At 53.9% G+C, this 27,276-nt stretch overlaps 9 protein-coding genes and 1 non-coding gene across 10 annotated transcripts; 6 read left to right on the top strand and 4 right to left on the bottom strand.

Moving 5' to 3' along the window:
- Positions 1-562: 562 nt before the first annotated feature.
- LY79DRAFT_513079 (cation diffusion facilitator family transporter) lies at positions 563-1,946 on the top strand (the record flags this gene model as incomplete). Its single annotated transcript, XM_060554453.1, has 7 exons — positions 563-694; positions 755-799; positions 860-1,007; positions 1,063-1,143; positions 1,195-1,292; positions 1,338-1,652; positions 1,707-1,946. 7 exons carry the CDS (start codon positions 563-565, stop codon positions 1,944-1,946), a joined length of 1,059 nt encoding a protein of 352 aa, XP_060415426.1.
- Positions 1,947-7,153: 5,207 nt separating this feature from the next.
- On the bottom strand, positions 7,154-7,517 carry LY79DRAFT_161969 (uncharacterized protein). Its single transcript, XM_060551152.1, has one exon. It carries the CDS (start codon positions 7,475-7,477, stop codon positions 7,220-7,222), a length of 258 nt encoding a protein of 85 aa, XP_060415427.1. The 5' UTR covers positions 7,478-7,517; the 3' UTR covers positions 7,154-7,219.
- Positions 7,518-7,814: 297 nt separating this feature from the next.
- Positions 7,815-8,442, top strand: LY79DRAFT_550134 (uncharacterized protein). Its single transcript, XM_060557541.1, has one exon. The coding sequence runs from the start codon at positions 8,012-8,014 to the stop codon at positions 8,228-8,230; it is 219 nt and encodes a 72-aa protein (XP_060415428.1). The 5' UTR covers positions 7,815-8,011; the 3' UTR covers positions 8,231-8,442.
- Positions 8,443-9,603: 1,161 nt separating this feature from the next.
- LY79DRAFT_513127 (folliculin-interacting protein N-terminus-domain-containing protein) lies at positions 9,604-13,296 on the top strand (the record flags this gene model as incomplete). The annotated part of the gene is made up of 1 exon (XM_060554454.1): positions 9,604-13,296. One exon carries the CDS (start codon positions 9,604-9,606, stop codon positions 13,294-13,296), a length of 3,693 nt encoding a protein of 1,230 aa, XP_060415429.1.
- A 1,101-nt stretch (positions 13,297-14,397) lies between these two features.
- On the bottom strand, positions 14,398-20,644 carry LY79DRAFT_684286 (AT hook domain-containing protein). Its single transcript, XM_060564625.1, has 4 exons — positions 20,207-20,644; positions 19,961-20,150; positions 16,729-19,895; positions 14,398-16,708 (listed from the first exon to the last, which is right to left on the bottom strand). Exons 1-4 carry the CDS (start codon positions 20,358-20,360, stop codon positions 14,619-14,621), a joined length of 5,601 nt encoding a protein of 1,866 aa, XP_060415430.1. The 5' UTR covers positions 20,361-20,644; the 3' UTR covers positions 14,398-14,618.
- Positions 20,645-20,811: 167 nt separating this feature from the next.
- On the top strand, positions 20,812-21,552 carry LY79DRAFT_162022 (transcription factor S-II). The gene is made up of 3 exons (XM_060551153.1): positions 20,812-21,133; positions 21,193-21,427; positions 21,487-21,552. The coding sequence occupies exons 1-3, from the start codon at positions 21,019-21,021 to the stop codon at positions 21,503-21,505; spliced, it is 369 nt and encodes a 122-aa protein (XP_060415431.1). The 5' UTR covers positions 20,812-21,018; the 3' UTR covers positions 21,506-21,552.
- Positions 21,553-21,599: 47 nt separating this feature from the next.
- LY79DRAFT_578836 (deoxyhypusine hydroxylase) lies at positions 21,600-22,728 on the bottom strand (the record flags this gene model as incomplete). Its single annotated transcript, XM_060559978.1, has 2 exons — positions 21,600-22,110; positions 22,211-22,728. The coding sequence occupies 2 exons, from the start codon at positions 22,726-22,728 to the stop codon at positions 21,600-21,602; spliced, it is 1,029 nt and encodes a 342-aa protein (XP_060415432.1).
- A 398-nt stretch (positions 22,729-23,126) lies between these two features.
- Positions 23,127-23,208, top strand: LY79DRAFT_t94. Its single transcript has one exon. It is a non-coding gene; the product is annotated as a tRNA-Gln (tRNA).
- Positions 23,209-23,785: 577 nt separating this feature from the next.
- Positions 23,786-24,817, top strand: LY79DRAFT_512847 (P-loop containing nucleoside triphosphate hydrolase protein; the record flags this gene model as incomplete). The annotated part of the gene is made up of 1 exon (XM_060554424.1): positions 23,786-24,817. One exon carries the CDS (start codon positions 23,786-23,788, stop codon positions 24,815-24,817), a length of 1,032 nt encoding a protein of 343 aa, XP_060415433.1.
- A 101-nt stretch (positions 24,818-24,918) lies between these two features.
- LY79DRAFT_550149 (GMF family protein) lies at positions 24,919-26,054 on the bottom strand. Its single transcript, XM_060557542.1, has 4 exons — positions 25,796-26,054; positions 25,609-25,711; positions 25,378-25,511; positions 24,919-25,308 (listed from the first exon to the last, which is right to left on the bottom strand). Exons 1-4 carry the CDS (start codon positions 25,796-25,798, stop codon positions 25,120-25,122), a joined length of 429 nt encoding a protein of 142 aa, XP_060415434.1. The 5' UTR covers positions 25,799-26,054; the 3' UTR covers positions 24,919-25,119.
- Positions 26,055-27,276: the final 1,222 nt, after the last annotated feature.

The following is a 27,276-nucleotide window of genomic DNA, read 5'->3' on the forward strand; positions in this document are numbered from 1 at the left end:
ATCCAACGTCAACTCGTCTCAACAACACCGCCCATCTCACTCAGGGCCACGAAGCAATTCACGAGATCACCATTCACGTCTCCGGGAACACAAGCAAACCTGGCAATGGCATGCATCTGTGACACCTCAACAGCGCATTCCAACGTTCCCTCGTGGGCATTGGCCTTCGAAACCGGAACGAAAGAATGCAGCTATCCGGGGGTTCCCGTCACTTGATAGTCCAATCGCGTACTTTGTGTGTAGAGTCTCTTTCGTCTCAAGTCGTGTCCTTACCCATCACTGCAAGCCGGCTACCCGATCTTCCTCATAGAAAACTCTACGTGCTCCCCCCATGCCCAGACGGAAGGAAATGTGTCATGTCTTCACACAAACGCCCATCACCACCAGCATACAGTCAGGTCGGACAGCCTCAGCAACGTATCCTCTCCCGCTCTCGCAAACAACAAAAAGAGTCGAGACGGTACGCCAAAGTCAACCATGTTCTTTCGTTAACCTTTCGAATCTCTGTTCTGATCAATCGGGTGACTCTTTCTTCCCTAATACGGCACCCAAACTTACAACGATGCCTTTCCACATAACCAGGAAGCAGCGCCTAACTGCCACAATCGCCATATCTGGTGCCTTCTGCATCGCCGAGCTAGTTATCGGGTTCCGCACAAAGTCGCTGGCGCTCATCGCCGATGCTTTTCATTATGTAGGTGCAGCTCGATACTAATAAGCTTCCTGTAAGGATCAGCATCTGACAGAGTAGCAGATGAACGACTTGATAGGGTTCGTGGTTGCATTGCTGGCGGTAATTGTAAGTCAAATTTCACTGGAGTCGAAAAAAGCTAGTTGATATGTTAATGTCCGCTCCTAGGTCTCGGAACGCACGACCTCCCCCAGGACACTCACCTTCGGTTGGAAACGTGCTCAAATACTCGGCGCGTTCTTCAACGGGGTGTTCCTTCTCGCTTTGGGCGTCAGCATCCTACTTCAAGCAGTCGAGCGATTTGTCAACCTCACCCGTGAGTGTCTGCACACATACGTAGTCATTGAACAGGCGGTTTAACGCGTACTTAGACGTTGACGATCCGGTGTTGCTACTGATCATGGGATGTATTGGGCTTGGTCTCAATGTCCTCGTTATGGGTTTCCTACATGGTCAGCGGAGTTCCAACCGTTGACATAACGCGATGCTGACACCCTTCATAGAGAACCACCACAGCCACGATGGTGGGTGCGAATCTGATCAAGGGGAAGGAGAGTCAATCAAGGAGTCCGTTGCCGTCGGCTGCACTTTTCCAGTAAATGTAGGTGTCCACTTGCTCATCGTTTCGGAGTCTGACAGCTCGTAGTCGGAACAAGCGAATACAGACTCCAAGGAGGCCCAAGCGGGGCATCACCACGTCGGTCGAGATCTCGGTATGCTCGGCGTCATGATCCATGTCATTGGAGATGCCATCAATAATGCCGGCGTCATAGTGGCAGCCGTCGTCATTTGGAAAGGAAGCGGGGACGGCCGGTTTTACGCGGACCCCGGAGTCAGTCTCTTTATTGCTCTGACCATCATTGCCTCTGCGTGGCCTCTTTGCAAGAGAGCTGGTCACGTCTTGATGGAGAGCACGCCGTCCGATGTTGACCTGGACGATATTCGAGCCGAAATAATCAAGGTAAGAGTCCACATCTGAGCCCGTGAAGCGGCCGTTGATTTTGACGAACACCAGATGCCCGGGGTCGAGTCGGTCTCAAAGCTCCTTGTGTGGAGAATCGATCAGAAGACGATGCTGGCGACCGCCCATGTAGTAGTTGCGGACGACAGTATCAGCAGCTTCAGCTCGAAGGCGACAGCCATCGGCGCAGGTCTACGGCCTTACGGAATTCACTCGATTGCGTTGCAACCTATACCCCAATTCCGTAAAGGCTCAGCCACTCCGGATGCAGCAGGCTGTGATGATTCCAAGTGAGGTCATGGAGGGGTCGAAGTTTATTTGGCCAACGAAGCATGATTGTCCTGCGAGCTAGAGATTTGGATAAGCCAATGGGCGCTTGCAAAGCAACCGCTTTTTTATCAATCCACGCGGGATAGGGTCTTGGGTCGAATGTTCGTAGGAGGACGAAGAGAAGTCGTGGGGATTGCCACTCCGATAGATTGGATTTCAGCTAGTCGTCGTGATCAGTAACTTCGCCTTAGCCGACGACATCCGTCGACCCATGGAGATGCACTGAAACAAGGCTGGGACTCAAGCTGAGAGTAGGCTGTTGCTTAGGATAACGCTGTACAGCATATGGCAGGAGGCTCCCGTCAAGCCAACGTAGCTGAGGTGAGAATTGAGTGGTAGTGCATCGCCTCCACGATGCACAGCTCACATCTTTAATCAATATAACGAGGAATTTTGGCTGCAAGTGATGTGCTTCGGCAGTGTGCATGGGCACTGTGCCACCTTTACCTCACGTCCCGGGAAATGGACGAAAATAGCCCGGCCTGCCTGATTTCGATGTTGTTGCGTGGCGCCATGGATGGTAGGCCGGTGTATTCCCACTCGCTTTCCTGAACGTCCGATTGGAAAACTACGATGCTGGAAACGCCACAGATGGAGGAGCGATGAGATTGGGGCTGTAGTTAGTTGTATGTGATGTCGGCACTGTTGTTTTTGCCTAAAGAAATTTCGTGACTTCGACATTTCCCGATCTAATGACTCCTTGTCCTTGGAATTGACCACACCTATCGCTCATGTAAAAGTGAAGACGGCATGATCTGGCTAGCATGAGATGGCGTATACGATAACGACGATCAGCACGAATAGCCATCGCCATTCTTTTCGAAGGGTCTCGACTCGAGGGACTTTCGAGTCCCAAGTCCACGGTAAGACCCTGTCTCTCTACGGCGAGTGACGCCAGGCCCCCCAAACTGCGTGGGGGCCCATCTGCCGAAAGTGGGTGCATCGTGAATTGCGGGCTTGGAACCGAATCTTTTGAACGACCAACCGACCGGCATCGACTTGGCGGTACTGGCGTTGAATGCGCGCCATCTATGATTCGAGAAGCGCGGCGCTTTTTGTGTGACCGCTTTTGCTTACGTGCGTCAAGTCAGGGTCGTCTACCTATGGAATGTTGGCGTTTTGCACCACCACCCTGATCACACTCGAGCTATACCGCATCAATGTTTCGATAGTGACGCATGATTAGCGAGCAGTGTTCTTTTCTGAGAATTAGATACTCTTGGTTGGCTCCCCTTCTAGCCACTTGCACAATCATGAGTGCGTGCTTGCGCCATGACTTTTTTTTTTTTTTTTCGACTGTCGTATCAAACATCTGGGACACGTTTCCATGCGCAGCTGACATGCCATATGGAGGAAAATCATCATTTGTGTGCCTCTGCTGGCGTGTACAATAAGCCGGGCTGGCCCGGCCCGTGGCCTGAACGGATGGACAGGAGAATTCGGGCGGAAGGATTGGAAGACGTGGTGCCAGCATGGATTAATAACCGGCGGTCTCTAAATAGGTTAGGCTAGAGGAGCTGTCGGCATCACCAAGGGTAGGATGACCTGCGACAGGCTGAAGAGCCAGTAGGGTCAGGCGGCGCTCGTCAAGAGCGTGGCAACAGCTACGCTTGAGGATTTACCCGTGTTGTTACCCATGTTGTTACCCATGTTGTTACTCGCCGTTGCAACCGGATGGACCACGTATTTGGAAAAATGGCAGGGTCGACTCCGGGGAGTGCGAATTGACAGAACTTCCGTACAGGGCAAATCCATGGCTGATGTCACCAAAATATTGACAACGGGGAACCGTTCCACCGGGTGAGCACTGGCGCATGGCCTTGTCTGAGGATTGGAATGGTGACTGGACAGATGGGGATTTTCTCTTGACTCTGGGATAGGGCACACCGCTGCCTTTTGATGGTTCGTCTGGCCAATAATAAGTGGTAACATAATTACTGGGATGAGATCATACCGCAGTATGAGACTCGGAAGTTTGCAGGTCGTGGGTGACAACGTATTCAATAGTGGTGAGGTAGGTAGATGCCGATATACGCCCGCTGGCCGCGTGTGTGCTTCCGGACTCCGCTTGCCAGCTGCAACTTGCCGGGGGGATGGAGAAAGGGCTTACCAACAAGATGATGGCGCTAGTCAGACCGAAGTCAAAGTGAGGCTTGCTTTCTGGTGAGCGAGTTGCGAGGACGAACCAGCCGCCGACGGAAGACCCAAGGGCTAGTCCCGCAGAACCATGCGTTGGGATGCTTCTACGAGGACGCGATTGTCAGTCTGCCAGCAAACATGCCCAGGAGCCTACGAGCCGGGCCAAGCGTCTACCCTGTGACCATGGACTAGAGTAGCCTTGACCGAGTTGCACGTCGAGAATAGATAGCTTGTAACACTCCGCTACACCGTAATGTGATGCTGATGCCCTTCACAAACAGGAAGATCGCAAGGGGGCGAGTTTTTTTGTTCGTCTACGGAAACAATGGCCCGAGTACCAACAACGAACGGGTTCTTGGGAAAGGGCCGATGTGTATGATAAGCCAAGGTTTGGCTGGGATCTAGATATGGCGGCCGGCGGCGCAGTCAGGACTGTTGTTGGGAGAAGTTGGGCTTGGTGTGCGCTTCGCGTGCTGATGCGCAGCTGGTGGTAGACAGACAGTTGGCGGGCATAGTGGGCACATGGCGGCAAGGTTGGCGACGGCGACCATAGCAGACGCAACAATTGGGCTGCAGCTGCCCTACGTACATACGTGTATGTGTCTCATCTGCAGCTCGTGCCTCAGCGTGTGGACATGAGTGTCAGTTCTATTCGCGGGCCTTGAAGGGCTCAATCTGGTGGCAGTGCGACCCGAGAACAAGGCGCGCACGGCGTCATCAGGGTTGTGAGTCAACTTGGTGAGTTGCACGGGGTTTGATACAGAGTTTCGTAAACGTGATGAATATGGTTCCTTCGTAGGCGACTTGTTAGGGGGAGGGTGATGCTTCCCCCCCCCTAGCCACTAGCCATGTAACAACCATGAGTGTCATTCGTTCAAGGTTCCGGTTCCAGCCCCGGGGAGCCGCGCAAAGAGCATGTGCCTTGCTTTGCTTGCCCAGGTAACGGCAACGGGGGTCTGGTCTCTGGGCAGCAGCACTGCGTGTAGGAAAAGGAGTGGGTTGACGGTCGTTAAAGTGGTTGTGTATCGGAAAGGGTAGCATCTCTGCGCCGGAGGATCCAATATCCTTGGATATCCTTGACCATGAATAAGGGGAAACACGGAAAGGCCCGGGTCGGTCAGTTGGTGACTTGGCGGTTCCTGGGGATTGGGCGGCTCCCGGAGGGGCACAGGGACTGGAAAGAGGAAGCTGGGAAGAGGTCAAGCCGGTGTGGAGTGGGCAGCAGTTATGTCGCAGCGATGTGCCTGCAGGTGATGTCTGGTATCGCGGTGTAGTCGGTCTAAGTGAGGTTTCGGTGTATCACCGAGATGCTTGACCCGTCGAATGAGCCCATGTGGAGGAGCATCTTTCAAGGTGAGTGACGACTAACAGGCAGCGGGTGCCCCGCGTGGTCTGCCGTCGCTCCACCGCCCCCCAGGAATGAATAGGTAGTTATGCCGTGCTTGTCGCTCGTCCATGGGGAGCAGCCATGCCAAGAAGCAGTTGCAGGTCACTCGCAGGCAGCATCATGGCCAACGTTGACTTGCATGTCGTCCCCCCTTGTTTCTCTTTCGTCTGGATCAGCGAGTGCGGAGCACAAGACCAACGCCTATTAGCTGATGACGGTGCCCTTTGTAAGCGAGTGTTGAAGTTCGGGGAACATGTGCCAGTTGTCGCAAGGGTACCTACTACGTAATACCTGGGCACTGACGGCCAGCGACAGGCAGGAAAAGCAGAGGATTGACGTGCTGGATCGCAGAACAATCGTTGACGCGTGTCCGTTGGCTCAGACAAGGAGAGGCTGTAAAACCCACCCATACGTGTGCTCCCCCGTTATAGCCGCTCAGGTTTCTGGTGAGACGAACCAGAATAGAAACATCTCCTTGATACGCCCCTAACCCCCCACAGCAGGAGAGTACAGAGCGCAGCACCGTTCTGGATGACGCTTTTGTGTGTCGCCGCCAAGGATAAAACCTCGAGGTAGGATTGGGGCGAATGGGGGCGTGGGCGGTTAGTGGAAGAAGCCACGCGGAGGCCAAATAAGCAACAAGAAGAATAAGGAAAAAAGGGCTGAGGGATACAAGATATCGAACAGGGGAAGGGACCCGTGGGCGTGATTGCAAGCAAGCAAGCAAGCAAGCAAGTAAGCCGTGAAGTGGACGACAAAGACAGGGTGGGATGTGATGGTCGACGATGCAATTTACCAAAGGGGTGGGAGAGGCCCAGGCCGGCTCGCCGGTCGTTCGGAGACGAAATAAGACAAGGCGCCTAGGCGACACGGGGCAGGGACAAGGCCTGTAACGGCAGCAGCAACGGCCTGTTGTTGACCTGGAAATTGTGGTATACGTAGTATGGTCAGCCGGCCAGGTCCTTCGGTGCGGCAGAGACACTGTATGCACGCGAAGTGCGCTGGCTACTGCTACTAGGTACTACTAAGTGCCTCGGCTTAGGCCTGGAAGAATACCTACCAGTTCGCCCCAAAACCCAGGGTCTTCAGGCGACAACAGCAGGGGAGGGGCCCAAGGAACCATGTACCCCCCCCCCCCGTCGTTGCCCAGGAAGCTGGAGGGAGTCGGCGCAAGGTGTGCAAAATATATACCTGATTAGTAGCCAAGATATTGTTGATCTACCTAGGTACTCCGTAGGTAGGATATCATTACCCAAGAGGTCGTGTTCTCCTCTGGGACCACCCTGGCTTGATACGGGTTTCCCATATTTCCTTCTTCTTTTACTGAATTGTACATAGTATATATGCAGTACTAGTATACGGGGTACCCACGTATGTCTGGCTCATTACAGCCTTATCCGACTGGCATTATTGCTCCCCTCGTCGCGCACACAGCGATAGGTACTCAATTGCCCAATACAGAGGTGGGAAAGGTACGTACCTCGGCTGGTACTCGTCGCATCAGGCAAGGCAGAAGAGAGAAAGCCAGGGCCCTTCACCGCATTTTCGCGAATCCCTGGTATAGTTTAGTGTATCCGTAGCTGCTGCCCGTACCATGCCATGCCATGCCATGCCCTGCCCATGCATGCCAGGTTGCCGTGCTCTCATGTCACCCTCCTCCTCTCCGGGCTGACAGTTGGGAGGAAGAGACAGCGCGGGGTCCCCCTTGCCTTTAGAAACCCGTCTGCCTGGGTTGGTAGGTAAACAGAGACGCACTATGAGGTTGGTGGTAGGAGATGTTGGGTGAAGTGGCTGACGCTTGCGCGTGTTGCCGTTGCCATTGCCGCTGCCGCTGCAGCTGACCAAGCTTGGTAGAAGAAAGTGCCAGAGACATGGCAATTAAAAAAAATAAAAAAAAAAAGAGAGAGAGAGAGAGAGAGAGAGAGAGAGAGAGAGAGAGAGAGAGAGAGGCGGCCGAACGTAGGTACATAGCTATTGATCATCGATATCTTCCCAGGAGTAAGATGACAATGGAAAGAAGAACAAAAATAAACCGAACAAGAATAAAATATGGGGGGAAAAAAGAGCCTACGAGGTCAAGGACGAACGAAGGTCACGCGTGGGAGGCGCAAAGATGGAGGAACGGCAAAGTGTCGACAGGTACGTACTTCCCTAGCCATCTAACATCAGCACCAAGTGGAAGAAGGCACGCACAGCACACGCACGCACCACCCGTGGGCAGGTTCCGCACTGCCCAGCCCAATCATATCAGGTCAGCTCCTTCCTGCCTCCTGCCTCCTACCTCCTACCACCTACCTCCTTCCTGCCCGACTTGTTCCACCCAGGGCTAAAACACTCAGACAATCGCCGGTGCAGGGTCCCCGCCGGCTCGATTTCGAAAGACTCCAAGAGATACGTACCCCACCAGCAACCGGCCCACCGACGATTGCGGCACTTCCGTGGCTACGTAGCGACTGTTGCGTTCCTTTGCCGCCATAGTGTCCTTCGCTCCTCAGCCTTTCTCATGCTTCATTTTCCCTCTTTACTCCTCAGTTCTTTTCCAAACATCTCAACCGTACGAGGCGCCGACAACAAACGTGCCTGCAAACACCATCATCGCCATCATCATGGACGCCCTGTTGGATTGACCGCATCGCACACTCTCGCTTTCCTGGGCACATGTCAATGTCAAGCCCTTTACCGCGAGCTACCTAACCTACGTGCCTACTACCTACCTACCTAGGTACATACACTACAGTCAGTACCTTTACCGACCCCGACGGCACACAAGGAAACATTAGCCACCACCACTGTCACCCACACACTGTCCCTCGCCCTTGGCTTCTTCTGCCTGTTGACCAGGTTCTCCCGTCATCGGCTTCTGCCCCGCCAAGCTCATTATTCGCTGCCGTCCTCATTTCGACGTGGGTAGCCACCACCACCACCACCACCACCACGCCTACACGCACGCACAACGCACATATACCTACTCGTCACGCCTCGACATCCCGCCCACCTCACCTCCGATGCTCCCAAACGTCTGATATTACCACTACACACCACATTACTTCATACCGACTCCGACCGCTTTCTACCGGCCACTGTACCCCCAAATACGTCCCGTCCAAATATCATCCTTCTCAACCCCCGTTCATCCCGCCTCCGCGTTGTTGTCCAAACCTCCCTCTCTCTTACTCTCTCTCACACATCCTCTCTCTTCCGATAAGCAACACAGGAAGAGACAGACACATTGTATTCTGCCGACTTCGCTGCCCCCTCGGCTGCTCGACTCGACCATCTGCAGTTGGCGCCACTGCTACAGACACACTGAGCTCCCCTAACCAACTAACCCCGGCTCATCTTGATCCGCCATTGCCATTCATCGCCTTTGTCCCGAGCATCTGGTTCCCTTTTGACTGCGTCACATCCAACTCGTCTGTCCGTCTCTGTTCGCACCCCTCCCTTCCGCCTTCTGTCCGCCGTTTTCCGATTAACCGGTTCCGATAAAGTGCTTGCGTCGCGCCTACTGCTCCCTCGTCTCAGCATTCCTTGGGACTCCCCGCCGCCCGCCAGACGCGCTCGCTCCCTCGCTCGCCCGCAACCTTGACACTTGGCTCACTTTCGCGACCTTTGACCACCCTCATCCCCGCAATTTGATTCGGAGCGCGCATCAGCGACCTGCAGTGTCGTGCTTGCGTGCGCATGAGCCTGCCAGACATATCCAACTACCGCAGCTCTCAACCACCTCCGATTTGCCCCACGCTTTGCGACCTCCGGTCTACTCATCGCCTTTAAGCTTCGACCAAGCTTCGACCCCCGGACAGCTCTCTCCAACTCCCCGTGCACCCCTCAACTCTGTTGGTCTCAGCCTAGCTCTAGCCGCCACATGCCGCTCCGCGACGAATGAGCCTCACCCTCCACCATCACGGTTTCTCACGCAACACACCCTCAATCACATGGAATTTCTGCCAGAAGCAATGCTGTTCCATCTGATCCGTCATCACTGCGCGCCGTGCTGAAGAAAAAAAAATGGCGCTCCTCCCCATTTTCTGAACGACACGGGAGTCTATCAGCTTCTCCATCATTAACGATTTCCAGCCATCTCTTTCTCCCACGATGCTGGGGAAGCTCTTCAACTTGGGCACCGGGAGTGCTGCAAGTACCTCTGACTCAACGCAAACCAACACCAACAGCAGTAACCTTAACAACAATGCCGCTTACAAAGACTCTCCACAGACCCTAGAGTCCATGCAGGAGGACATCCACACCCGCAATCTCTTGTTTCCCGACGCAGAAGCCTTGTATCAACATCGGAATGACCAAGTCTTTCCTCTGTCCATGGTCTCTGCTCTCCCTTTGGCATCGATAGCAAGTGCCTTTGATTACGACGGCGACATTGACCTCGACACCCGCCATGTCCGTCTCCTCATCATGCAAGACGCCGTTGCTTCCCTCCCGGCACAGCTTCTCTTCGACAGCCATCCTGCGCCGCCAAAACCGCCTTCCACAACACTCGGTGAACGGCCGGTAACAGGCATCGGGACTGTGCAAGACTCTTACCGAGGTCCCACCTCGCCCAGGAAGAGTAGCCTCAACCAAACATCGCGCCCTCTCGTGATCCAGCCAGACAGCCCTCAACCCCGCCAGGGTGCTTTTGATCGCAGGGCCTCAATGCAGGGTCGAGCTCAATCACAGGCTGAGACAGACCTCCAGCGCGCGCGAAGAGAGTACAACGACGAGATCCATGCCTTCGCCGGCTCCGTCTTTGGCAACTCGGAGTTGATGGCCTACAAAGGCACATCGACAAAAGTCCACATTGTTCCCACCGAAACCCGCCTAGAATATGGAGGTTCTTACCTCGGCGATGGTCGTGGCTCTATCGGCAGGTCGAGCATGCGATCCAGCAGACTGGCACAGTCATATACATCGGACAACGTCTCACCCATGCAACCACCACAATCTTTTACCTCCTCTGCTCCGAACACGCGGAGCCCGCCAGAGAGGAGAAAGATCCTCATCACCCGACTGTTTCCCGTCTTGCTTCCTAGCGACGACGACACACAGAGCGACACTCCCTTGAGTCGTTTCTCGGACTACAACACGGGGTTTCCGTTCCCGCAGTCTGCTGACGAGGCAAATGCACCCAAGAAGAAGAAGCCCCAACCCAAGCAGAAGCGCACGCCAATGTACGCAGTCGTATTGGTGATTCAACTGCCACCTACTTCGGGTTCGATGCCACCCCCCTCCACCATTAGGTCGACTTTCCGCGGCGCCAGCTCCTACACGGAACAAGACTCGTTCCCTTCTTCTGTAGGCTCGGCTCGCCGCTCGGGATGGACCATGTCCGGATCCGGGTTTCCGACCGATTCGATGGAATCATCTTGCTCGACCGACGTGGACGACAGGATGGACACCGTCACGCAGCATTGGGATATCATCATGCGAACGTTGACGCATCTTCAGGGGGTGGTCGCCACCACACTTGGTACCTTGCTGAGACAAGCCGACATCACCTCGCCGGACCCCTACCCGAATTCGGTGTCTTCATATGTCGGCAGAGCTCCGTCGATGAGCGGAAGGAGGAATGAGGAGCCACATTTCATCAAACCTCCTAAAACCAACGCCAAAGTCATAGCTTTGCAGCCCCATTGCTTACAGAACGACAACAGCGTTGTGCAAGAGGCCAACTCTGCCAGGATCCGGATTGTCACAGGTCTCCGCGCCCAACGGGTCATCACAGCACAGGGGAGATGGGGCATTTGGAGGGACGAGGCAAGATGGATGGCGAGAAAGGCTGGCGAGAAGGAGCATGGGTTCTTCTTCTTCAACCTTTTGACCGGGTTTCTTGCGACGCACACCGACTGGTTGAATGCCATGAGTCCAGCATGGTACCGTCGAAAACATTACCAGCAACAAAAGGCAAAGGGCGAAGACGACCTCTCGTTGCCGGCACGGACAGTCATCATCGCTTCGGACAAGATGCTTGCACGACGACTCATCTTCCTCCTTTCCGCGTTCCTCCCATCGCACCAACATCTCTCATCGGCCAGGAACCACCGGCCGAGCACCTCTACATCCTTTGGGGCATTTTCTCAGTCGCCGCCCTCACTGATCATCCCCATTCTCCGTGAAGAATCACTGCGGCGAAAGATCAATAGACGCGCGGGCCCTAGACGTGTTTCTCATTCACGGACAGTCAGCCAAAGTACACGTGCATCTGGGGTTCCCCCTCAGCTTGCGCACTTGAGCATGGAGAGTCGCCACGAAAGGCGTGTTTCGGATGCTACTTCAATACGATCCAACCTGCCTATCCCAGGCAACGATCAGGTTAGCCGAAAGAGCAGCGCAGCCACGACCACGACAATCACCCCCGAGACTACTATCCCACATTTTACAACCGCTCAAAGGTTTGAGAACCGGCGAAGTCTTCGGCCTGGCAGCAGCGGCAGTGTCGCTGCCGACGACCTCAAGAGGACGTTGAAGCGAGGCGAGAGCTCGGGACACGTGAGCTCAGCCAGCACAGATTCCCGTTTGTCGAGCTCGCGTTGGGGCAGCGTCATAAGCACCCTATGGAATGGCAAGAGGAGAGACTCGACTGGCCTCACCACCCCAAACTATCCCTATGGCAGCAACCCCACGTCTCCGACCAAGTCAACACAGGGAGGGCGCCGGGACAAGCTAGCAGACATGGTAAGAGAAGTCAGGACCGAGGGTTATCGTCGAACGGACGACCGAGGTTACAACGGAGGCGGCAACGACAATGGACCTACCACGCCTCGAGGCTTTGACGACCAGGCCATCGACGACCCGATCGAGAGAGTCGCTTTGCCGGAGCGTGTCCCTGACCCCAGCGGCGACTTCCGGTCACCTGTCAAGACATCGATCAATGCAGAGGATGGAGTCATAGACGTGGATATCTCGTTTCCCGACTACATCACTTCTTTCGAGACGGCAGTTAGCTCGCCGTCGAGCAGCGGCTACTTGTCCACTCCCGGTGTTGGGAACGGTTTGGAAGGCTTCGAACAGTTTTCCCGCGTCACTATCGACGGCGACTCCCCGATGAACGTGGCAGGGTTTCTTCAGCAATACCATCAGGACTTCATCCTGCAGGCGGTCCCCCCCCAAGATAGTCTCATGGAAGAAATCAGAAAATCGATGAGGGCCGAGCCGACTCCGTTCGTCACGCAGCCATTCTACTCGGCCGAACAGCCTGCCGACCGCTGGGTGGATGTCAGTAGCGCTCTCATCGCAGACACGACAACGCACACGATTAAGCGAATCCGCTACCGTCGACTCATTCGACCCAAGCCTTTCATGGATAGGTCGGCTCCTCTTGGTTCTGCGGGCTCAAGCAACTACGGTGCTGCCCCAATGACCCCGTCGATTCTTCCGTACGAGACACAGCTTGACGACGAGTTTCTCGAGGAGCCGATTGCTAGTCTCGATGAGGTCCTGATTGAGGCCGTCGAGAGAGTCATTGCGCAGAGCAACGAAGTTAGCAAGCAGAGTTCCTCAAATTCGTCGCGATCAACCAGCAAGAGAAGAGACCGTAGCAATAGTGAGGCATCGGTCTCAGTCGATTCTCATCACACACCCCGCATCCCGATGGCGTCCCAAGAAGTTCCTCGAGACCAGTGTAAGACAGTGGTCTTGTCGGCTCTGGATGAGATCATCCGTGATGTTATCGAGGAGCGGGACCACGACCCACTCGACGCGACCGTCCACCAGGCAGATCGAGACCGCGAAAGTACTCTCCGAGAAGCCGTCAGGATCTGGCTCGATGCCGTCGACTCTAGCGAACAACTATAAACGACAATGACGGAAAGGCAGCCTATGGACGACATTGGCCAACTACAATTCGTAAAATTCACGATGTAACGACATCTAGTAGACGCCGTAGGTCTGCTTGCTAGTCCATGTATCACCACCACCACCAAACCAGACATTTTTCTTGGTCCGGAGACAGAGACAGATAAACTGAATTGATACCCCTGAAGTAGAAGAATTTTTTTTTTTCCTTCTTTTTTCTTATTGCGAAAGCGCTTGCATCTACACCTTGGCACGATGCAGTGGCCTGCGATTGGCGGGATAGGCATTAGGGACGACCACATGGGTTCCCGTTTGGCGTTTTTCTTGTTATTAAGGGGGGGCATCGGTTTATTGCCACAAGCAGTTACCATTTCTATGCAGAGAAGAGGAAACGGATGGAAGGGGCGTCTTTCGAGTGTGGGATTTGTTGAGGTCTTTTTTTCAACTAGCTAGGAGCGAGCGTATATGAAATAATAGTGACAGACCCTTTCCTGGCATGAACTTGAAGACGGTGAGAGTTTTTATCCTATTTTATTTGGCTCACACACAATGTTCCACGTCTTTGGGGTAGCCGTAGTTGCCACCCTTTTCGCCTCTGGGGGTTATTGGATTGTGTCCCGAATCGTCAGCCAGAGTCGATGCTCGGCCCTCGGTTCTGTGAGGTGTTGAGAGAACGGGGTGGGAGCCACGGCAGATAAAACCGCAGATGGCACAACTACATTGGCCACACTTCAATCATAACATCACGAAGGTACAAGCACACAGCTGCCACGTCTGAAAGTCGTAGTATTGACTGAATATTGAAAATGACTTGTAACCCCTCGCAACCTAGCGAAGCGAGGGGGGTGGAGTAGGTATCATTCCAAATGCAAAAGTGATGACGGACGCATCCCGTCCATTCACGGGAGCATATTTTGCCCATAAAACCACCCACGCTTCCTCATTTCCCGCTTGTCAATACATAACGCCCCTTATCTTGTTTCGAGTCCCAGCCGTTGCCTGGCAGGGAGAAAAAACGAAACACCCCCGAATCATGTGTAATGTAAGAACGGCAAGCAATACCAAGTGCAACAGCACCCGTCAACTCTCATGTCCCTCCCTCTTCTTGATGCAAACCCATTTACCGGTGAAATCCTGTATGTGTGCAATGCGATGATGATTATGATGATGTACATGTGCAATGGGAAGCAAGTTGGTTGAGTGAAGACAGGTATGTCTTCTTTGCTGCCCGTATTCTATAGTCGCAATCGCATTCGTGTCCATTGCGGCAGATGAGAAGGTATGTGGGCAAGGAACATAATGGCCATGTCGTGTCTGGATGTTCAGATGAAGTCCATGTCATCAAAGTCGCCATCGGCATCATCTTCGGCTTCAGTCGGAACCACGTTCTTGCGCGGTCGGCCGCGTGGCCTCGCTCGCGATGTTGAGCGCGCGCGCTTCTTACGGTTTCCGGGCAATACGCCAGCCTTTCTCTTACGGCCTCGACCATCAGCTGCAGGGCCATCGTCCTCGTCATCGCTGGGCGTGCCGGCATCTTCGCCTTCAAGTTCATCTTCGTCAGCCACCTTGAACTCTTTGTCGACATTCATTAACTCAACGAAGGCCTTGCACTTCGCTAAGGTAGCTTCTTGCGATGCGAGCCCGTTCACGTGCGAGTTGACCTCCTCCCAGAATTTGTCTCCTGTCACGCCTTGGACCTTGGTAGGCGCTTTGCTGAGGTCTTTGGCTGCTAGCTTCGTCTTCGTCTCACGCTTGCTACCCAGGCCATAAAGACGCCGAAGATAGGTTCTGGCTTCCCAGAGGCAAAGAAGAATGATGGACCCAGAAGTGAGCTGGCGAAGCCTCTTTGGGGGAATGGTCAGCTGGGGTTGTGTTGGCTGTCCATCGCCCTGCAGATCATCTGGTTTGTCCATGTCCATGCGCACGTTGAATATTTCAGATTCAATAACATGTGCCATACTGGACCCAGTTGTCGAAAATAGCTTTTCCATGGCGTTGACCGTTACCAGGACTTCTCCAACTGTCACATAATCGAAGTAAGCAAGGTTTTCGATCATGAAGCGGGCATATTCCACATGTGGGGGCAACGGCGTGGAAACGTCAAGCTTTGATGGGTCGAAATCAACTTGGAAGACGAGTTTCTCCAGGAACCTTTGTCGGTTCTTGGACTTGCTCACTTTCAGCACCTCCATTAAAAGATGAAGCTTGGACTGGAAAGGGTTTGTGGTTGCACCGCGAGTATCCTTGACAATATCCCGCTGGTACTCGTATGCAGCTTGGATGGCCCTGACGTATTCTCGCTCGATGACAGTTTCGTGTTTCTCATGAAGCGCTCGGTGCTCCATGAATGCGACCTCGGATATTTTGGTCATTGACGAAGTTTCCAGCGTGATCAGGGTCACGCCAGTTTCTTTAGGATGAACGAGACCCTGACGGTTGATGCTCCCTAGAACTTCGACCGCAAGAAAAGCGTGCTCATCTTGAGATGACAAGGCGATCCGGGTGATCTCTTTGAGAAACCGCTGAGTGGTCGCGCTCGCCACATCGTCGTAGTTCGTTCCACCCATTACAGTCAGCTCGCGCTTCTTATCACCCTCGGAACCCGTGGTAGCGGCAGCAGTGGCAGCTTCGGACCGCTTTTCTTCAGTAATGAGAAATTCTTTGAAAGACCGGAGGATTGTGCTCTCCAGTGCTGGAATTCTGGCCTCAAATACTTGCTGGAACTTGGTGTAGACATTTGGCGAGACGTAGTTTCGAGGATGGGCCTGGCAAATAAGACCAATGGCATCGAGTGCATGCTTTCGGGCTTCCATGACCTGCGACTCATCAGCCCAGGGTGATAGGTTGTCAACCATGAGCTTTGCAACCGATGTGCCTGAATACTTTGGGAAGATCTTCTTGAAAACGTCAATCTCAGAATCCAGATCACAGTGTTTGCCGACCATCCCCACAATCGTCGAATATCTGGCAAATTTCATGAGCTTGGTGGCATCCATTTGCGTGTTCCGCATGCTGGCGACTCCGCGCAAGCTAGATGCGCCCAAGTAAGCCAGCTTGTCGCGGTTGTCCAAGAGATCGGCAATGATCCACAGACAGGCAACAACATCATCCAATAAGTTCTTGTTAAGCCTGCCAACAGAGTTTTGCAGCTGCTCTCTCACTTCACGAAGGAAGTCAGCGTACTTGCTAGAGAGTTGCGGCAGCACCTGGCGGTAGATGACAGTAACGGCCTTAAACACAGCCAGATCATCGGCGCCGCTGATGCTAGAAAGATGGGGCTTGAGAAGTCTGATTTCCTCGAAGGTGAAGAGTTTCGGGTCTGCCTTTGCAAATATCTGCAAGACTTGGAGTGCATCTCGTCCCGGGGGATCGTAGGGTCGTCTGAATCGAGGTTGTCGATAAGCTCGAACATCTTTTCAACCAGCTGCATACTGACTCCAAAAGGCCCGGTCTGAGCCTTGTTCTGTCCACCTCCAAGGATAGATTGGAGCACTTTGTCGAGGACAGCGCCCACATTTCCAGACTTGACCGTCTGGATCATGAGAGCAACGTGGTCGGTCAATGATGTTTTGAAGGCTGCTGTATCGTCGACTTGGTAGAACGGGGCGAACCACACCTCTTCGATCATCTGGCGAGCCAGTTCCCGCACACCCTCGTCCGGATCCTGCACGCGATGAAGCAAGCCGTTTGCGATATTGCTGCGAATCTCCCGGCTCTGATTGCGAAGATAAATATCCCGAGCCAGCTTCATTGCTCTCTTCCGCACGCCGATACCAGAGTCGATGAATCTCTCAATGATTCTTTCCGCCATCTTGTCCTCAAGTCTCGGGCGCAGGCCGATGCATTTACCCATCAGGCCAATGGCGGAATCTCGCACCTGAGGCGAAGAATCACTCGAACAGTTAATAATCAGATGGACGACTACAGAGTCACCATCCAAGATGGCGGGATCGGTCTCCAGAAGCTGGTTGATGCTCTTGAGACTCTTGCTGCGAACGGTAGCTTGGTCACTAGCCATAGCAGTGAGAAGGACATTAAGCATAGCCTTGAAGTGCTCGCAAAATGGCGAACGCAAGAGAATGATTGAGTAAGCGAGCTTTGCATGTTTGTTGGTGACATCTTTGAAAGTGTATTCGTTGGAGAGCCACCGTCGGTCCTCGATCATCATGCGGAGTCGGAAAGCGAGGCGTCCAAACTCCTGATCAAGAGAATCATAGGTCTCCTGCATGGCGTCGTAACCAGAGAAAATTCTCTGAGCCCAGTCTGCGATCAAGAAAGATATGGCACCCTGCAAGTGGGGATCGTCGCCAGAGCGCCGTTGGAGATGCTCCAGCGTCGTTCGATATGGACCGGACCACGAGACATCATGCTCGACACGGGTCTTCTGCTCCAATGCGGCCGTCGCCAGCTCCGAGAGATAGCGGGAAAGTTCATTGGAGTCACTACCGTCCATCGAGTAAGTAATCTTGCGAACATGTGACCGCAGTTTGGAGACCGCAGCACTCATGACACCGAGAAGTTCGAGAGCCATGTTCTTGGCAGGTGCCGCAGTTCTGTCTCCTTCCCAGAGCTTCATCATATAGAATGTCATTTGTCGCAGAATCAGCTCGGCGGATGGCCAGTCAGGAGAGTCGAGGCACTCAGTGAAGTCCTCCACAAACAGATCGAGCAGGTTGCGGTAGGGCGTGTCGCCGGACTTTGTAGACTTCAGAGCGCGGTTGACCATAAAAGTGACGACGTAGTTGGCGTTGTGGATAGAGCCTTCTGTCAGGGGCAAGGCAACGGATTTGAGTTCTTCTAGCGCCAGATTGTACTGAGAAGCACCTGCTTCCTCCGACTTTATGGTCGCAGCCACAGCCTGTTTGCCAGGTTGCGTCATCTCCTCATCCCCGTCGGCATCTTCGTCCGCCATTATTGCCAGTCGACTGCGAGTGCCCTTCTCGTCGACCTTGCCGGAGCTGGCTTGCACGAGACGCATGATGAGCGCAGACACTGGTTGGATGCTCCCCCCGTCCGACAAGCGAAACTGGCGTGCGCTCTGCTTTCCGACTGGGAGTTTTTCCAGCGAAGTAAGGATATCGTCGAAGATGCCGCGACGTTGTTCAGGCTTGGCAAGAAATATTTGGCAGAGCATCTCCATTGCGGTGAGGCGAATCCCATCGAATTTCTGTACCCCGACAACAGAGTCTTTTTCGAGATAAGCATTGTCCACGAAGAGAAGACTGGATGCAGCAAATTCCAAAGTGCCGAGAGCGGTATCCGAAAGCTCAATGCTAGTGACGAGTTTGGCGAGCAGCGCGAACAGCTTCTGGCAGTTCGTGAGAATCGGGCCAATCGCCTTTTTATGAGGCTGCAGCAATTTGAAGAGGGTAGACGACGAACCGCTGCCTCTCATCTCAACAACAGGAATGACGATGCCCTCAACAACGCCCTTGAAGACGTCGGTACACTTCTGGATAACCTCCTCCGAATAGATCTGCTTCTCTTCTCTGCCACCGCACATTATGCGAAGGCATGTACGGGCTGTCTTGAGACCCATCTCGATTTCGGGCAATTGGTTCAGCCAACCAGCAACATCCGACTCGCCCCAAGACTCTTCGACTCTGAAGTCAAGGTTGAGGGTGTGCGTCAGTCCAGCTTCACTCAGTTTCTGGATATACTGGAGATCCTCGATAGGCGCTTGGTCGTAGCTTCCAAGATCAATGGCCTTAGCGATAGCTGTTTGGAGCTTTTGCTGTGTTGACCCTGTCAAGACGGTCTCATTGTCGCTGTTCAAAGTGGCCACCTGCTCGTAACCAGGTTCGTTTCCGAGGACATGCCTAATGGCATCGAAAACACTCTTAATCAGTCGTTCGAGATCCTGCAGTGCTGCTTCGGCTCGCTGCCGTTGGTTGAGATTTGTGCTGATATCATCCTGGCGGCTTTGGTAGGCGCCGTCTTGTCTGCGCATCGACAATCCTATAGGCTCATCGGGATAGTCTGATATAGCTATCTCAACATATTCATCTTTATTGAATCCAGGAGCACGCGGTAATTCAATGGCGAAAGACGTTTTTTCGGCATGGGATAGTCCTGGCGTTCCTTGCTTGGTAAGTTGCATAGGAGCATGTTCCGTGGGAGTAGTCTGACTAGAACCACCTTGTGTAGGAGCGAATTGCACTGGATGTGGAGGTTGAACAGGCGTTTCCTGCTTCGGGACAACCTGCGTTGACGTAACGACCCGAGTCACCTCAGACGGGTTGACGGTAACTGGCAGAGGGGCGGCTTGATCAGGAACCTCCACGTATGCTTTGGGATCGAATTTCTTAGAAGGGATCGCAACCTCGAAGCGGAAGTTGTTCCCTCGCTGTGTTTCTGCACTCGTTGATGACTGCTTCGGTGGCAGAGCGGCTTTGGGTGTCGAAGGATGCTGTGGCGGCTGTTGAGTGACCTGTCCGTTGACTGGGGCAAGGCCGGGGGTTCCGGTAGATGGCTTGATGAATGTCGGTGCCCTATCAAACACCATCTTGGCCACTGGCGAAAGGCCGGCGCTGAGACTCTGGGGGCCAGCGGTACTCGACGTCATGTTTGCATTCGGTTTGGGGACGGCCTTGAACTTGCTGCGCGAAACACAGGGTTAGAGCTCGGCGCAGGATTAAGCCGAAGAAAAGATCGCCAAACTTACAAATATGTCCGCTGGTTAGGCTTCAGGTCATGAAGTACATGATCAACGGCATACTTCAAATGCTTCAGCCCGTGGTTATGGTTTGGACCGGTGGCCTCCTTGTTGAGACTGTCGTATTCCTGACTGTTGAACATATGCGATATGCTCGAAGCAAGCGAGCCGGAGCCGAGCGTCGGGTCAGGTATGAGATCTGGTAGAGGTTAATGATCCAATGAGTTCGGGGAATCAAGATGAGTTTCCACCTACCTGATGTGAAGGGGATGACGGAGGTCTGGGGAGAGTAGGGCAACGCCTCGGGCAGGGTAAACGGCCGCGCCATAGGGCGCTGATCCGCGGCCGGCGGCTGCATGTAGCCGCCGTTCGGCGGACCATTCTGGATGGTCCCTTGGCTGTTCACCATATTTTCTGTGTCCTCAGACCAAGGCCGAGCCTCAAGACATGTTATTTCGAAAGGCAAGCAGAGAACCGAAGCGTTTGGTTGAAAGCTGGTCTGGAGGGTATTCAGAAACGCGCAAGACAGGGAAGATACCCCGTCTGGTCAGGTCAAATAGAAGAGAAAAAGAACTAAGGTCTCATCAGGAAGGAAGAAGCTAATCGCATTGTCCGAAACGAAGATGCGCAGCAAGAAAGGGACAGTCTCGAGTTGCCGTCCGGCGTCGTTGTCGCCGTGGATGTGATAGGAAGTGGGAAGGTTGCGACAGCCTCGTGTGGAAAGACCCTTGTCAGTTGCGTGGTCCGTGCAGAAGCTTTAGGCAGTAGGACCGGCCAACCAGTGGCCAGTTGTTCCGTTCCTGCCTATTTTCCCCTGACCGACTTGCCTTTGTTTCTCTTAAGCCTGCAAATTGCTTAGATAATCTCCCAGCATCGGAGGGTCCGCAAAACCGTTCAAGATAAGCACACAATCGATAAGCAATGGAAAAAGTGCCGATAACGATGAGTGCCTGTCCCAAAATCATCCCTGACAGAAATATTTTGTCGATGGTTTCTGCCGTGATACTCCGTTGATCACCACACCCTCGGCCGGCCCAGCAACCAGCACCTCACTCACACTAGCAAACATGTCTGCCATTGGAACCCTCGTCTTCTGTCACGATTGCGGCAACTTACTTCCCGCCTCCATGGGAACGGAGAAGAATATCCTTACGTGCGACTGCTGCGGTGCCGACAACAAGGGTAGGTTGAACACCGTTAGCGCATTCGCAGCGCAAGCCGAACTGACAGTGCCGTGTTAGACACTGGCTCTAAGACAATTGTTACCCAGACGAAGCCTTCTGACTTCCCGTCTCAACTCCGCCAGAAGCTGCAGTCTAATGTTCAGGCCGTCGACAGGGCCAACGTCACCACAGAGGCAACGATTAGGGAGACATGTCCCAAGTGTGAAAGAGAGGAGGTCCGCTTCACTGCCGTGCAACTCCGCAGTGCCGACGAAGGCAGCACTATTTTCTTCACCTGCGACTGTGGCTTCAAGTACGTTGATGCCTCTGTTCCGAATGAGCTAGCCACAATGCTTACTGACTATTTTCTAGGTGGTCTCAAAACAACTGAAATACACTAAACTTTTTTACCCATCGCTTTTAAGTACCTTAACCCACCCAGTATTTACCTGCCGTCCGAACCTCCAAATGCCATATCCATAGGTCTAGGCGGTCACCTTGGCAGCCTCAGGGATCCATGCATACTCGGCCTGGCCGCTGGACTCGAATTCGGCCATGTCCAACGCTACGATAACGCTCTCACGTACGACTTTCTCCTTGTCGTGAAGGAACTTCTTGAGGGTATCCTCGACGCCCTCCTCATCTCCGAGGCTGCCCAGCGCCTCGGCGGCCTCATGCCTCACCATGCTCGCCTCCTCAGTGTTGCTGAGCGCTTCGGTCAATGCGGGGATCGACGCCGGATGTGACAGCTGGCCAAAGACAAAGGCGATCTCATGACGGAACAGAGCGGACGGGTCAGCGAAGCCCCTGGCCAGGGCGTGCACGGCCGGGACAGCGGTCGGCAGGTCAGGCGGCGACGCGAGATCGCGTAGGGCGAACATGGCACGGTAGCGGAGGAAGAGAGGCAGCTTCGGGTCCATGAGCGTCTTCTCGAGCTCTTCAACGGTGCGTTGGGACTCCTCCATGGGGGGCGCGGGGTCTACAGAGGTGAAGTCGCTGGAAGAAAAGGACATAAGCGTTAGCATGAAAATTCACGATACCCTTTCCCTCTCTTTCAAAGTGCAAGTTCAGTGCATCGCCAGCCAAGGCCTCTTACCTCTTGCGCAACTTCTCCAACTTTCTCTGCTCCGAGTTCTCCCACTCGATGCGGTCAATGGCGATCTCGCATGTCTCGGTGATGCAGACATCCTCGCCCTCGCGGTCTCTAAATTCTCTGAGGATATCCAGCTGACCGGCGTCGCCCAGCGCACCTAGGGCCTCGGCGGCCTCATGGCGACACATGGGGTCCTCCTTCAGGTCGCGGAGAACATCGCGCAGGTAGGGTACGGCATTCAGGTTTCCGGTCTGCCCGAGGCAGTAGGCGAGCTCGTGCTTGAGGAGGGCCGAAGGGGATGCGAAAGCGGCGGCGATGGCCTCGATGGCAGCGGTGCTGTCGGAGCCCTTGTTGTTGCAGGCGACGTGCTTAAGGGAGAAGAGGGCGCGGAAGCGGAGGGGCAGCGGGGTCGCTTCGGAGGTGAGCGTCTTGCGCAGCTCGGCGATAGTCTGGGTCTGGTCGGCGGCGGCGATGGCCTCGAGCGTCTCGCGCGTCTCGGGGAGGTCTGCAGAGGGCGACATAATGGCGGTTGTATTGTTTCTACGTTATTCTTCTATGGGCGAAAGAACTGAAAAGAAAAGTCAAGATGGCTGCCGAGATATCGCGGAGAGGCCGAGCAAAAAGGGCGTGGGCCGGGTTTCTAAAAGGTAGAATGGGTCAAAAAAAGACTTACCTACGAGGGGTCGTCTCACTTCAGATCTGATAAAGGACTGTAGAATTTTTGCGAGGGGCAAACAGCGGGGTGATTTTGGGTTCCGATAAGATCTGCCCCTCACTGTGAAAGGATTCCCTGCAGCCTGGCAATGGGTGAGAACACTACGTAGCTGCCGAGCAGATGCAACTGTTGTTTCGGCTATCACCTTACTGCCCAATATCATATGGAATAAAGAAGCTGGATATAACACTCAATAGACAAGGCGGTCTATTAGTCTAGTTGGTTAGGACGTCGGATTCTGATCTTGGAATTTCCGTAGGCCCAGGTTCGAATCCTGGATGGACCTTAACTTTTGACCGAGGACATAACGCTCTTTGGAAACTCACCTTTTTGTACCTCACTCGCTGTCAGAACAAGTTGCTATGCTTGCTAACGAAGACAATCTGGAAAGTTTGCATGGTCAAGTTGCGCCGGACGCTGTGGTTGACTCTGACTCTATTAAGTGGGGTGAGCACCTCCGCAGGGCCGTACACGGCGGCGGCTTTGATGTTGCTGTGTCGCCACCACTCAGCAACTTATTCTGTCCACCACTTCCGCTCACTCGCCACTTCAGCAACGCCAGATCTCAAACTCTTGAGAATCTAGGCATAAACAAGTAGAGAATCTTTCCCATTGTGTTAGTGCAGCCTCCGTCCCCCAAAGGCCAAAGAGCTTTCACAGTCCATGTTTGCTGAAATTCGCAGTAGAACGGCTTTTCACTCCGGCTTATCAATCAGCTTCAACTACCTTGGCCTCAAAAAAAGGCCGGTGCCGGACCTGGAATACTGCCCCAAGACAACTCGCTTGCCACCCATCGACCTTGCGAATATCGTAAATCTGGAAGACATTCTCTAACAAAACACCTCACACCGCGCCTTTTAAATATGGCCCCTTCTTTAGAAGAAGACCCGGAGTCGGTCCAGGACGTCCTCTCCAACCCCCTTAAACAGAAGCCCTCTCTAGTCGCCCCGGAACCAGAACACTGCCCGGGCCCGGAGTCCGCAACGGCAGGCACGGCAGACTCGTGCGCCGGCTGCCCGAACAAGGAGATCTGCGCCGCGACGGCTACAAAGGGCCCGGACCCAGACATCCCCATCATCTCCTCGCGCCTCTCCTCCATCGCCCACAAGATCCTCGTCCTTTCCGGCAAGGGCGGCGTCGGCAAGTCCACCTTCACCACCCTCCTCGCCCACGCCTTCGCCACAAATCCGGACAGCAGCGTCGGCATCATGGACACGGACATCTGCGGGCCCTCGATCCCCAAGATGCTCGGCGTCGAGTCCGAGACCATCCACGTCTCCGGCGCCGGCTGGTCTCCCGTCTGGGTCCTCGACAACCTCGGCGTCATGTCGATCCAGTTCATGCTGCCAGACCGCGACGCCGCAATCATCTGGCGCGGCGCCAAGAAGAACGGCCTCATCAAGCAGTTCCTCAAGGACGTCGAGTGGGGGCCCCTCGACTTCCTGCTGGTCGACACCCCGCCGGGCACCAGCGACGAGCACCTTAGCGTCAACACCTTCCTCCGCGACAGCGGCATCGACGGCGCCGTCGTCGTCACGACACCCCAAGAGGTCTCGCTCCTCGACGTCCGCAAGGAGATCGACTTCTGCCGCAAGGCGGGTATCCGCGTGCTGGGCCTGGCCGAGAACATGGCGGGGTTTGTCTGCCCCAAGTGCACGAACCAGAGCGAGATCTTCCGGGCAACGACGGGCGGCGGGAGGGCGCTGGCCCAAGAGATGGGGGTGCCGTTCCTGGGGAGCGTGCCGCTGGACCCGCGCATTGGCATGGCGTGCGACTACGGCGAAAGCTTCTTCGACAGTTTCCCGGATAGCCCCGCGTGCCTGGCGTTCAAGGAAGTTGTAAGGAACGTCAGCAAGGAAATCGGTCTGAACGACAAGGACGTGTTGCCCGAGTAGGTAGGGCATTGCTTCCAGTGAATGAGTTTGCATTCAAACAAACAGAACAAATAAAATGATATCCCCTTCAACTCATAGAAATTACCACTGTTCAGCCCACCACCCATCACTCTTATGGTCAAGTCGGAAGTGCTCTTTTGGGATGTCATCAATTCAACATGGGCTTGTCCTATTGTTGGAGCATGGGTATTATGTACGCGAGCGCCGCATACTACCATTCTGTTACTTATCGAGCCGGCCATCCCTGTGGTCCCTCCCGACTGTCTATATGTGCCCGACCTATGCTCTCCGTTTCTATTTCCTCACGCAGCACCCAGCTTCTGAGGTATCTCCTGCAAGTCCTCGGCTTCCTGGATGTCGATTACGCGGCCAACCTCGCTCGTATTCCGCATCAGCTCCTTGGCGCCCGCGTACAGCATGCGGATCTCGTTGTTGCAGGTGATAGGGAGGTAGTAAATCAGGACGTATGGCACCGACAGACGGCCAGAGGGCTGTCGGGTCACGGCGTCAACCTAATGTTCCCATTCCATCTACAAGTATCGGTGGTGAACAGCACATACCAATGTAAGTGGGTAGCTCAGCAGCACGAAGCGCGGGCTGTGATCCGGCAGGTCGTCGCTGATCTCCTCGAGCGACTTGTACACAACCTTGTCGTCGTCTTGGCGGATCTCGTGGGTGTTCTTATCGATATGGTCTAGGGGAAGCGTGTTGGAAGTCAGTTATCAAATGATTGTGCGGTGGTCCGTGTTGTTGACGATCGAGGACAAGCGCTTGAGCCGAGACATACATACATATGACAGCTTGGGGTTCGTTGGACCGCGAGGTTCCGAGGCGGAACTTGCGCAGGTGATCCTTGGTCTCCTGAGAGAAGGTGTAGAGCCGCGATTCCGAAGACTAGACGCAGAGACGGAAGTCAGCCCATCGCTGGGACGAGAGAGGGAGAGAGAGAGACAGGATGTGACAGGGAGAGGAACACACCATGACTGTGATAGACTCGAACGCAGAGTACCAGGGTCGCTTGAGGTATCCGACGGGTCTAAATCTTTTCAACAAAACCAGGAGCTAGTTCTTCGCAGTGGATCTCTACGGGTATCGGCCGGAACTCCCCAAGTTTTTTCTCTCCTTTTTCTTTTGTCGTGGTTGTTCCTAGTTGCATCACTGAGAGCGTCAGACCAAAAAGAGTCAGGTAAGCCACAACCCCTCCCCCGCTCCGCGACGGGAAGTTTGAGACCAGCACATCGAAACCCCCGCCATTCAGCGGCACCTCGTTTTGCCCCACCAGTGACCTCACCCACCAACGCCCGCCGAAACTTTGGCCGTTCAATCCTCCCCGATCAGATTGCGGAGATGGGCCCTCATATACGTTGTGATTTCAGATCCGACTTGGTCTAGCTTTAGTGGTTGTATTTGTAAGTACTAGTCAGTTTTGCGTTGTCGAGTACCGCTAGTGCCTGGTTAAGCAAGCATAACTAGCTGAAGAGGTATCATGATTAGCTGCGGAGGTACGGATACTGAAGACGGGAATGAGATTAGGCAGACGATAGATAATGGAATCAATATCTATGTTCATTTCCCCAAGCCTCATGTCATTGATTTTTGTCTCAGCGAAATCATGAGCAAACTAGCATTATGGCCACTCATATTGGTTACAGCTTCCAAATGTTATTCTCTTATGAAGTGCAACAGTTTAACTCGGTTTGTAGATGTTTGTTCACACAGAGATATAACCAGACCGTAAGATCGTGTTTTGTATAGCATCGTTCTTATCAAGCGTACTCACAAGCAGACAATCTCTCATGCCGACAGACCCATGGCCAAGGCCTACCTTGCAGCACACCAAATGAAGACGAATCAGGCGATGTGGAAACTTAGCATGGGTGCCGACAACTTTAGTAATGTACGCGTGATTCGACTCATATTATGCCATAAGTGAAACGCAGGGCTGCTCAATAAAAAGAACTACACCACCTTGAGAAGAAGGGGTTCACCGCACCGCAATCAATACCTAGCCGCGTCTATTTTGCTACAGCCTGAGCATCGCAGTTTCTGTCTTAGGAAACGGAATATATTCAGCTACATAAGCTTATGCGTAAGGTCAGTTCCTATGGCTTGCTTGGGTGAAGCTTCACAGCTTAGAGCAACTGAGCAATGCTGTGCCGGACAAAACGCTTTAATTCTAGCTAAAATACATAAGCTTGGTACGACTCAGTTGGCGAGAACGACACGAACACAACTACCGGAAACGCTCTAGAGTGCCAGGGAGAGTCGCGTCTAGAGAATTCCAGGGTCTCGCATACGTCTCATCTTACCCCGCCGACCGATAGAGAGTCTACTACAGACCAATACCTATTCTGGTTCCAGTGGACTTTGACGCCGGCATCACGTGACCGTACTGACTAGTCGCGCCATCCGCCGTTGCCGGACCCGTGGTCGGAGCCAGAAGAAACACTGGGACAGAA

The sequence above is a fragment of the Colletotrichum navitas genome, assembly GCF_030913465.1.
Source record: "Colletotrichum navitas strain CBS 125086 chromosome Unknown LY79scaffold_21, whole genome shotgun sequence".
In the NCBI taxonomy this organism is placed as follows: domain Eukaryota; kingdom Fungi; phylum Ascomycota; class Sordariomycetes; order Glomerellales; family Glomerellaceae; genus Colletotrichum; species Colletotrichum navitas.